Source organism: Oenanthe melanoleuca, chromosome 12 (assembly GCF_029582105.1).
Source record: "Oenanthe melanoleuca isolate GR-GAL-2019-014 chromosome 12, OMel1.0, whole genome shotgun sequence".
NCBI lineage: Eukaryota > Metazoa > Chordata > Aves > Passeriformes > Muscicapidae > Oenanthe > Oenanthe melanoleuca.
Window position 1 is genome coordinate 1,742,179 of NC_079346.1, and position 12,117 is coordinate 1,754,295.

Here is a 12,117-nt window from a genome sequence, read left to right on the forward strand (position 1 = left end):
TAACCCTTTCAGTAAATGCCTATTTTACCCTTTTCAATATTTTACCCTATTTTATTCCTTTAGCTCTGCCCAGTGTCTGTCCCAGCTCAGCCTTTGCAAGCAGCAGAAGCAGAACTGTGGCACCAGAGGGACAAGCAGGGGTGATTTAACTGCAGAAGGGAGAGAGGACAGCTCACCTGCCAGGCACAGCAGGACCGAGTGCAGCACCAGCAGCTCCCATAGCAACCTCATCTTCAGCTCCAGGGGCAGAGACCAGCCCAGGAATCACAGAGCAGAGCAGGGCTCCTTGGAAACCTCAGGCAAGCTTTAATCTGAAAAACAAAAGAGATCCATCAAGGAGATTTAAGAGTTTTGCTCCTATTTGCTGACAGTTTGTGCTTCCTGCCCAGGAAAGTTGTGTCTGAGGATCAGCAAAGAAACTTTGGTAAATATCGACTTTCAGATCATCCTCAGCAGGGATTTGTGAGCGCTGCAGGTGTCTGGGTGGCAGGTGAGGATCAGGAATTGGAACCTGCAGCTGTGAGACTTCTGCTGTCTCTTAGTTTTGCCCTCTGGAGAGTCACTCTGTGCCTCTCTGGGGTGAGCTGGTGCAATTAGAGAGCTCTGTAGATCAGAATGAAAATCAGAGTAATTCTCTAACTCTAACTTCTCTCTGCAGCACACAAAGGACACCATCTCTGCATTTTGCAGGAAGGGTTCCCACACTGCTCAAAGAATGGGATTTTTTCCCCATTCCATCTCCATCCTCACTGCTCTAAAATTCTGTTTAAAAATCAACCTTCAGACATCTCCAGGTAAAAACTGATCTTCCCCTCTCCCCCTATTACAACCTGTAAATAATTAGAATTTGAGAGCAATTTGAGGCTTTCTCAGCTGATCACTGCAAACTTCCACCATCCCCCTCTCCAAGCTGCCCAAGGAGGGAAAAACTCCTTCATTTATGAAAGGAACCACTCCAGAGCAGGCATTTAAATATTAAAAATAAATAAATCAAGCCAGACACACATTCTTATAATTTATTCATCTCAGTGAAGTCTGGAAGTTCAGGGGCCTCCATGCTTAAAAGACAAACTGCATGAGTAATAACAAGAGAGGTCCCTGCCTGCTTTTGTGAGCTAAAATTGGGAAAATTCTTCTAATAAAGTCAGGTTCAGTGCACTGGGAAGGCTGAGAATCTTCACCCTCTGATCTGGAGATGCAGCTTTGGAGCAGGGAGAGATTAATTGCATAAATTCATCTGTTCTCACACAGACTGCTGAGGCGTGCTGGGGGAGCAGCAGTGACCAATCAATGAATGCTGAGAACTGTTTAAGGCAATGATTAGAGTATTAATTATTAATTTTGGAAGGAAAATATCTATATTGATTGACACAGTGAACTCCAGAATTTTTTTCTTCCCCTAAATAGTCTCCTGACCTGTGGGAAAATATTAGTTTTCCTCCAAGCAGCAAATTCTGTTGAGCAGCAACTACACAAGAGATTTCTGCCAGAGAAAGTCACTCTTGGTTTTACACCAGTTTAAGTGAAATTTGAGATAAATCCTGGATTTCAGCAGCTGCTGAAATTCTTCTCTGTTCTTGAACTATCCCCACCAATAAACCCCTACAAAGTTTCTCTTCATTCCCCTGCCCAGAGATTTTTTTTTTTTTTTTTTGCAATTATTCTCCTCTCTCCCTGCAATGAGCAGAGCAGTCACTCACAGCATTTGATACATAATTAAATCCACAAGAGGTTGATAAGCACTTATCAACTTAACCCACTGCCAGGAGCCCGTGGGAAGCACCCAAAGTGCAAAGGGCTCACAAAAAAAACATTTCCCACTTTTCCATAAATAAAAAAAACAAAACTGGATAGTCTTGCATTTATTGCCCCTCCTCATTGTAACTTCAGCTGCCCTGACCCAGCATCCATTTGGGGAAAATTCTGGCTATTGGGAGGGTTTGCAAACTAATTTTTTTTTTTTTAAACTCAAGGAAGACTGCTTCTCTCAGCATTTTAAACACTAATACAAAACATTTCCAAGTTCCTAATTTAAATTAGTTTCTAGCTGATAAAGATATTAAAAGTAGCAGGCTCTGTCCTTCCTCCCATTGAGTTTTGACACAATCCCTGGATCTCAATTTCAGCCAAAAACAAAAGTTATGCTAAAAATGTAGAATTATAGAATGGTTTGGGTTGGAAGGGACCTCAAATCCCACCAGTGCCACCCCTGCCCTTGGGGACACTCCCACTGTCCCAGGTGCTCCAGCCCCAGTGTCCAACCTTGGGCACTCCAGGGATCCACAGCTGCTCTGGGCAGTAAATATATTTGAATTCCCAGGGAAAAGCTGCCAGTTTTCCATTATTCAGTGATTCAGCAGAGAACACACAGACACCAGAGGGATGTGCAGTGCTTCCAAGCAAAGTTCCCAGCTCCCTGATGTCTTCTCAGGGAAATGCTCAACAGAAAGTTTCCCCAAAGAGAAACGATTCCTGTCTTGGCATAAACAGCACTGAAAAGTAAATTAGATGATTACCACTAAAAATATTTTCCTGCAGTTAAATGATGGAGGTTCTCAAGCCATGGCTGCAATTCCATTTCCCGTGATAGTTCCCTATTTCACATGTGAATGAGTCCAATTCTCAAAATGTTTCCCTGTAAATATTTCTGCTGTTCACATCAGCAGGGCCTTTGTTGGGAGCTCTGCAAGAACTGCTCCAACACATCAACTTTTTATGGCAGCGACTTCAGGAAAAGCAACATTTGTGCACGAGCAAAAGGTGGATAATTGAAAAGATCCTTCCCATTCCTAAATGTTTGCTGACTATAAAATCCCAGGGGAGACTGTGCTGCTGCTGAAGGCCTGAAAACTCACAAAGTTTAATATTTCATTTCCAGAAGGAAGCAGAGGCAGTTTCAGCACTACACAAGTTATTTTTTTTTGGAGATGAAAATGAGATTGCTGAGCTTCAGTCTGGAAGTGCAGCCCATTAGAAACCCCAGTGCCACCACACGTGTGCAGATGTCTTTGCAACTTTACTTCTGGCAATGCAGCCATTGCAAATTCTTCTGAAAGGCACCTTTGCTCCTAATTGGATTCTGCCAAAGAAACTTGACTCTAAGAGCTCTGACTGCAGGCAGGTAGGAGGGGGGGAAAAAAAAAGAAGTGTGGAATAGAAATATTTGTGGTGAATTTTTCTGTGTTTGTGGGAATGGCTGTGTGAGTAATTTTGTTTGGATGTTTCATGATAAGCACTTCTGTGAAAGCAAAATAAAGATTCAAATCCTGAGGCTAATGTATCTATGGATGCATTCAGAACGTGAAAAATTCTTTTTAAGATAAATTTTCACTATGTGACCTCTCAGTTTTGTGAATATTCTGAAGGAAAACCTTCAGAACACAACTAAGACTGATGCCTTAGCATTTCAGCTTTTATATTTTCATGTATTTGTAATCCTGCAGTTCTTTAGTGTGTAACTCCAAACTCCATATTCAGTGCTGGCTGCTGCTCTCCCATTTTGGGCAGACACAGCAATTCCTCTCCAGGCTGGAATCAAGGACACCTCACTGCCCCAGGCCCAGAGATGGGAACAGCAGTGAGCTGGGGGAGCAAACTTGGGGTAAATGACTTCATTAGCTGCAGCTGTAATTGGGAGATTAACCCCAAAATGCAAATGGACCAAACTTATAAAAGTGTGAAAACCTGTGATCCATTTTGGGTGCAGCCCCTGGAGGGGCTTTGTCTGCCCTAAATATACCTGAAGGTCCTTCAGTAAATGTAACAGATTTTTATTCCCTTAATTCTCAATTCTCTTAATTCTTAATTGTTAGTCTATTAATTCTCTTTATTCTCTTAATTCTCTGTTTTTAGGCAATCCCAAGAAGGCACCAGGGCCCTGCAGAGCTGCAGCAGCACAAGGAGCAGCCCAGCTCTCACTCACTCCCATTTTGCTGCTGCCCACTGGTGCTGCAGTGCCAGCCCTGCTCAGCTCCCAAATAAATCACTGCTAAGGAGGCTGCTGCACACACAGCAGCAACAGGCAGCTCTAATCACCTTTAATCAGCCAAAGGGAGAGCTCAGGGTGGGCACAGGACACTCAGGTGGGCACAGGACACTCAGGTGGGCACAGAGCACCCAGGCTGGGCACAGAGGGGGATGGAGAGAATTTCAGACCCTGTGATTCTCCAGCCCTAGTGCTGCCTGTTAAAGGAGAGGCCATTCCCCCATTCCCCACCTGATCCAGGGACTGGGATAAGGATAACCCTGAAGTCACTGGATTGGAGCACAGAGCCAACTTCTATAAATGATGGTTAAAGGAGCTGTTAGCTCTGGTCAGGGAGCAAGAGCAGTAAGATTTCTTTTGCATGCAACAGGCAAATGAGGCTTTTCCCAAAATGACAGAAAATTGCTTTATCTGTGAAAGGAATTGAGCAGAGCTGTGCCAGAGGAGCACAGGCAGCTCCCACCTCCTGAACAGCACCATGGCCCAATTCAGCAAAAGCTCAGCCTGGAAACCCAGATCCAGCTCTGAGCCCTCTGCTGAAGCCAGGCCTGTGTGCCAGGAGATGCCCAGGCTCTCTCCAGCAGCTGCAATCAGTGACCCACAAAGCTGAACAGCCAAAAATAGAAGGTGCCTGAAACAAGAGTCCCCAGAAGTGCAAAATTCAAAATTTCACAGCAGTACTTTTTTTTTTTTAATGCATACACATTGATTTTTTTTTTCAGCACTCAAAAAAAATTATTTTTTTGGTGTAGGAGTTTTTTTTTTGTTGTTGTAAGTTCTTAAACAGTAACTTTCACTTTTGTAAGGAAAAATAAAAAGGGATTTAGCAAAGAAGGCTGGGGAGATGAGGGGCAGTGGGCACACGCCTGTGGCATCTCCCACTGAGCTCTCCTCACTCTCTCAGCTCATCTGTCACATCCTGATCCAGCTCAGGATAATTTCTTTGCTGAAATTGTCCCTTCTGGATAATTTGTTTGTTCCTGCACACAATTCCCACAGTGTGGAACAGACACAGGCACACAGCACGTGCCTGGGATAAATGGGAATCACAGAATATCCCCAGCTGGAAGGGGCCCCAACAATCCCACCCTGTCCCTCAGAGGGTTTTCCAAAATCCACTCTGGGCTTTCCCACACTCTGAATTCCAGGCAAAATCCAGTCTGGGCTGTCCCCAAAATTAATTTTCTGAGAAAACAAAGTCAGATTTCACACCATGTTTCCCCTTTGGGCTCTCATTCCCATTCACTGGACAGAGATTTCATTTCCCAGGCTGGGGAAGGCACAGCAGCTCCACAGATGGGATTTCCCAGCTCAGCCCAGACGTTTGTGTTTGTCAGTTGGGGAGCTGTGCCCCAGCCAGGTCCTGGCTGCATCCCCCATCCCCACAATAACTGCAATTCCAGCAGCACCAGCCCAGATTCCTGATGGAGTCACCCAGGAAGAGCCACTGCCAGGAATTACAACCTCTGGAGTTTAAATACTGTTTGTTCCATGGAAGTTTGTTTGGTGTAAGTGCTCCCTAGTTTATGCTCACCCCACACATTCCCAACAGCTCTGGGGCAGAGGGAGAGGATTCTCTGCTGCTGGAATTACAGAGGAAACCACTCTCACCACCACCATCCCTTTCTGACTCGGTCTAGAAACAACATCCCCAGTTTATCTTTGTGCAGAGCCTAAAGCCACAGCTTAAAACCTGATTTAGAGAGTCTGGATTATACCTTTATTCCCTGCACACCTCACCACTGAAAGCTCCTTGGAAGCAACAATCCACCCTAAACACGGATTTTTCCCAGCTGAGTCCCAAGCTCCTTGAATCACAGCACAGTTTTCCACAAGAAAAAAAAAAAAAAAAAAAAAAAAAAAAGGTAATTAAATGTTTTTAATCACCAGCCACTAACTGCACCCTCACATGTCTCACTCTGTGTGTCTCACCCCCAGGAAACCCAGAATTGCCCTGGAAAATGCAAGGATAAATCATCTCCAGGGAAGGAGAGTGGGGTGGCTGGAGACAAGTCTGAATTAAGGCTGTGGGTGTTAATTAGGGCTCACTGTTTATTGTTCTGCCTTTTCCATTGAGGCAAGAATTGGGAAATGCTCACCTGAGGCAGCAGCTCCCAGAGAACATCCACACACAAACAGCCCACAAATTCTCAGGTGCTTTATTCCAGGAAGGAGTAACATTATCTTAATAAAAAGCTACAAGCAGTCAAACCTCCTAGCCTGGCATTTTCCACAAATTAGAATTTATCCTCTTTTAGAGAGACTTTTACTAAAGATTGTCTGGATCAGTTACCTTAAAACTCACCAATTTAAAGCCAATTTCCACCTTCACACCGAGTGACATTTTCAGTGCAGTGTTTTGGGAGATTAAAGTGAGGGGCTAGATCATAGAGCCAAGCAATAAATTATAAACCTCCAAAGATGCCAGCTTCAGGGAGAGTAAAATAACTCCAAAGAGCAAAAAATATTTGAGTTGATATTCCCTAAGTCCACTTCTTCTCTCCTAACTACATCACTGGTGCAGAAGTGCTCTGTAAGGATCATTACATGTCCAATTTTGCTTTTTTCTTCTTCTTTTTTTTTTTTTTTTTTTCCTGGTAGCAAAGCTCTCAGTGAATTAGAAACTCACTGAATTAGAGCTCAGCCAGCCCAGCCCCTCCTGCTCTCCAAGCAGCCTCACTGGCAAACCTCTGGATGCAAAAATTGGTTGTCAGATTGGAATTGAGCAGAAATTTCCTCCAGAAGAAAGGGTTAATTTAGTGCTGTCTCAGTTGGACAGAGGGCTGCAGCACAGGAACAAGGCTCCCAGGAGTCTGCTGCCAAGGAATTCTTGTTATCCCCAAATCACTGCTCTAAGATAAGGAATCAAGGCAGTTCCACTCTCTGAACAAATTCAGATAAGCAACATTCAAAGTTATCATTCCCATTTGGATAGGCCTGTTCCCAAAATCCACATTATCAGACAGCACCATCTTGTCCAGGAGACAAAAAATTATGGGAAAATATTGAAGATATTTCTGTATCATCTCCAAAATCAGCATTAATGACATCTACTTTTCACTTTGGAGATTACAGAAAAACCCCTTTGATTTCAAAGACAAAAGGAGAGTTTTCTCCACAGGAGCTCCTCGGGGAGATTCCAGTCCAGTGGACACACACACACTCATGGTTTCCTTCAGAGGGACAAACTGGAGCTTTCTAAAGAGTACAAAATGGAACTTGCAGAAGAAAAACAACAAGCAGGTTTATTAACTTTGCAAAGCTGGTGAGAAGGCAGTTGTGTGTATTCCTGGGAACACAGGCTATCAAAACAACAATTCCCTCATCACCTATTACAGGCAGAATGCTTCCAACCCAGATAATTGAGATGCTCGGACCTCAAATGCTTTTAACTGTTTTGTTAAAGCCAAAAATCATCTAGGGAAGGGAAAAAAAATAACCCTCACCAATTGATATCCCTGTTTTGTGATTATTTCAATAAACTTCAAAGTTTATTTTAAGGTTTGCCTGGAATTGAGGGAGTTGGGGATGCTGAGTGAGGAGGGGAGAAGAGTCTGGGGAAATCTGAGTGCTCAGGGCAGGGAGAGCAGACCTGAGGGCAGAAAAAAGAAAAAAATCACCTCTACACCTTGCACATTTTATGTGAAAATAAGGAAATGCTGCACATCTGGACCTGGAGCTGGAATGTGCATCCCAGAGGGGCCAGGCTGGAGCTGGGGTTGCTCTGCTCATGTTCCAGGATGGGCAGCAGCTGGTGCCAAGCCCAGCCCAGAGATTTCTGTGTTCCAGAGGTTTCTGTGTGAGCACTGGACCTGCCTCTGCTGCCAGGGGGTTTGTGAGAGACACAAACCATCCCTGTGGATGACCAGAAGCTGGGTGGGAGGTGGCACAAAGCATTCCCAGCTCTGCTGCCTGCCCAGACCACTCAGGCTCCCTCCCAGCCACTCCTCCCACCCACCTGCCATCCTCTTTACAATTAAATCCCTTTTTTTTTTGCCTTAGACAGTCCCTGCCTGCAGCCCTGCTGCTCTCAGCAGTTCTCCTGCCCACAGCCTGCTCCTGGTGCTCATCTCTCAGCACTTCCACCCAGAGCTGCAGCAGCTCACAGTGCAAAGCCCAACAGCTCAGCTGCTGCTGTGAAACTACAGAGCCCACTCAGGGACACAGCACAGCCAAGCACAGAGTTTACAGGCTCCCAGCCTGCTCTTCCTCCCATTATCTGTGGATTATTTCCAGGATTACTCCTGGGATATCAAGTGAAGGCACAGCACCACTCTCGAGCATCCTCTGGGATTTTTCTGCCTGCCTGTTTCCTTGTAAATCTAAACTAAAGACACAGCTGAGTCAAGGTCCAGCTGGTGATATTCTGCTATGGAATAGTCTGGGTTTGTATTTAAATTTGTTATTTTGATTAAAAATTGAGCTTATCCCCAAGAAAACTGATAGTGAATCAATGCTGTGGAGATCTAACCTTGGCCATACCCCTCCAGAACAGATGAATTTAGCCTGACATCAGCTCACTGACACTGCTCAAGTCCTCAGCATGGCCTGAACACAAAGTTTTCCCTCCCAGTGGGAGAGCAAATCCCCCAAAATGAAGCCAAGCAGAAGACCAGAGGAGGTTCTGTTCCCTGGTGCAGAGCAGGTTCTTTGGGCTCTGGTGAGAAAGAGGAGCAGCTCTGGTGATGAGTGATGTGGTTTGGGTTATTCTGGGCTGGAATTCAGGGCATAAAGAGGCTCCAACAGAAAACAAATTGTTGTCTCAGCACACAGGACCTTTGTCAGGAACTGCAAACCCCAGAAGTGCAGCTGGAAATGCCACAGCAGTGCCTGCCTGGGGCAGCCACAGACCTTGGCCACCAAGAGCCACCTGGGCTGTGCACCTGGGACACCAAATCTGTGGGGAACGATGTGAAACCTGTGAGGTGTGCCCCTCGACAAGGGCTGGCAGACACTGCACACAGCAGTGACCCTGCTACCCCTCCCTGCAGCCCTGCTGCTGCCGGGGTCCCACACCACCCTCCTCCCGCTCCTTTTAATCACTAAACATAAAAGGAAATAAAACTTCCGAAGGAAAACAAAGGAATCGCTCTGGGTGTAATTTATGGGAGCTGTTCTCCAGCAGAGCACCATAAAGTGAGTGTTTATGCTCCCTATTAGAGGGCTGCAAACACTCTGGCATTTCCCTGCACTGACTATGCAGATTACATGAAATTACTGCCTTTCCCTGCCTCTGCCATCTTTTACAGAGCCAGTGTACTCTTTTTAAAGACATCCTTGCAGTAAGCAAAGGAAAATAAATAAATAAATAAATAAATAAGGCTCCTGTGAGCTCCCCATTGCCAGAGGCTCTCAAGCTGGAATGTGCTGAGCAGCTGGCAGAGGTAGCCAAGGAAGGAGTGCTGCTCACAGCTTTGTTTTCAATCTGGAATATCAATTATTGAAGGAATCAAGCCCCTGGCCAGACAAAACAAGGATGATCTCCGTGGTGGATAACGAGCTGAGCTCCAGGCGTGTCAGGAGGGCTGGGTGGCTGCAGCAGGATTTATTGAGAGATCACTCTGAGCCCCTGGTTCGCTTGTCGTGGGCAGCAGATGAAAGGAAGGAGAGTTTGCAAGCATTGATTTGTGTGTAGCAGCTTCAGAAGTGTGAACAGAACGTTTGTGCTGTTATCCCCTGCTCAGGGCTCTGCCAGTCCCTGCACCCAGGATGGGCTGGGTGGGGTGGGATAATGGGATGGGATAATGGGATAATGGATGGGATAATGGGATAATGGGATGGGATAATGGGATGGGATGGGATAATGGGATGGGATGGGATGGGATGGGATGGGATGGGATGAGCTGGATGGGATGGGATGGGATGGGATGGGATGGGATGGGATGGGATGGGATAAGATAAGGGGATGGGATGGGATGGGATAATGGGATGGGATGGGGCTGGGCTGGGCTGGGATAATGGGATGGGATAATGGGATAGGATGGGCTGGGATGGGCTGGGCAGAACCTGGGGTTCTCCCTGCCCAGGGCCCTGCAGGAGCTGCCAGGAGCTCCTCCAAAGGCCCAGGAGGAGAGCAGAGGAGCCAGGAGGGACCTGGGGCTGCCTCTGGATGCACATTGTGCTCTCTGGCACCAAACCACCTGCAGATTTTAAAGCCTTTCCCTGCTAAAGCCCTTCCCTGAGCTGCAGATTCTTCCCCCACCTTGCATGGACTGAGCCTGGGTGAACAGAGAGGGGAGCTCACACCAAGTTCAGCCTGTTCTGCAAAGGTGAGCAGGAATTCCTTACTCCAAGGGAGGCACAGGGTGCCCAGAGAAGCTTTGGATGATCCATCCCTGGAAGAGCCCAAGGTTGGGCTTGGAGCAACCAGGTCAAGGGAAGCTGGAAGGAATTGAGCTCTGAGGTCCCTTCCAGCCCAAACCACCCTGTGATTTTGGGAATTCATCCCCTCCAGGCTGCAGAGAGGCAGCAGCTGGACCCCATAAAAACCACACATCCCATTGCTGTGCCAACCATCCAACCCCATTTTAATACCTCTTAAAATGCTAATTGCCAACATTTCAACCTCTATCTGCATCTTCACTTTAGATGCCAACTTATTCCCAGCCATGTTTATTATTTTCTACTTTTCCTTCTGCATAGATGGAGCTGTCAGCTCAAATTTAATACATCCAATATTTGGCAAAATTTCTTCACCATGTCTGGGTGATTCTGGGACAATTTCTTAAAAAAAAAAAAAAAATTGTAACATCTTGAATTGAAGATAAAATAAGAGCTCAAAACCAGGAAACAGAGTATGGAATTAGAACATTAAGACTGAGAAAGGGATGAGTAAAAAATTTCCCAGTGGGTTTGAAGTTTGGGGTGGGAGAGAGGAGCCTGAGCAGGCACTGGAGGCAAAGCCACCCTGGAGCTGCCAGGAGACTCCAAAAGCACCAAGGGTGGATTGAGATTCCAGCTGGGAACAAGAGGGACACATCCTGACACAGTTCTCCCCTGCCACAGAATTAAAGGGGATTTTTGGCTGGCCAGATAAGAATTTACTGCATGCAGTAAAACTCCAGTTGTACAAGGGAAGTTACAACAGCAGAGTGTTAATTTATGTCCTGTTCACACAGTTAAAGCAATGGCTGGGAGCAGCAATCACCCAGTTTATGGCCACCATTACTTCCAAGGGGCTTTGGATAAGACCATACTGGAAATAATAGAAATATCACCAGATGGAAGAAAAAAAATTAAATTATCAATATCTGCCTCATCAAATTTATCAGTTAAATCAATTCTAGGTATAGGATACCCATTGAAAAAGAGCTATAGATATTATAAACTTCAGCCAACATTTCACCAGAAGCCCTTATTTAAGTTTATTTTAATTAAAGCACAATCAGTAGATTCCCCTGTATTTTATGACTGTCACTTTACCAAGGGGAACTCCATAAAATACCCAAAGTAAGCAAGAAGTTATAGATAAATAAGGAAAAATAAGTACTGCAATTGAGAGAATTATTTCTTCCTCTTAATTTTCTTTTTAGATCACTGCACACAGGAGAAAATCCCAGTGAAGGCACAGCAGGAACTGAAAGCTGAATTGTTTTGAGTGGGGAGATATAAAAATGTTTAATTTCAGCCTACAGAGTGGCTGGTTTTTAAGTGTCCCTTAGTTTATCTGTCTGTTCCTTCTGCACAGGTTCTCAAGCCCAGCAGCCCCCAGACTTTGAGGTTTGCAGAGATGTTAAACTTTCTGCAAAGATCAATTACTTTTAGAAAGCTCAGTCTGCCTTTAAACCCAGATGTGAAAAGATTCCATTTTATTCTGATGGAGACGTGGCCATTGGTTATTTCCTCATTTTCCTTCAGAGAAATGTTCATCCAGCTAACCAGGAAGTTCAGAGAAACTATTAAAATTAAAAAAAAACCCAAATAAAACAAAAAACACAGGGGTCAATTTGAATGCAGTTAAAAATCCATGAATTCCATGAATCCTGACCTACATCTGAACACACCTTTCCAACAGGAAGGAACTGAACACAATCATTGTGAGAATCTGCCTGGCTGCACTTCCCAAAATGTTGATTTTCAGAGGACAGGCCCAGGGCAGCCCACTAAAACTCTGTCACAGCACTCAGTCATAA

At 45.3% G+C, this 12,117-nt stretch overlaps 1 protein-coding gene across 3 annotated transcripts in view; it reads right to left on the minus strand.

The window, feature by feature from the left end:
- The window catches only part of LOC130258400 (contactin-4), a 259,140-nt gene that overhangs the window by 125,417 nt on the left and 121,606 nt on the right, over positions 1-12,117 (minus strand). For all 3 annotated transcript variants that reach the window (XM_056501727.1, XM_056501725.1, XM_056501726.1), the window contains one exon: positions 177-311. In XM_056501727.1, coding sequence (XP_056357702.1) covers positions 177-231 — 55 coding nt within the window. In that variant the 5' untranslated portion in view covers positions 232-311. The remainder of the gene's footprint in view (positions 1-176; positions 312-12,117) is intronic.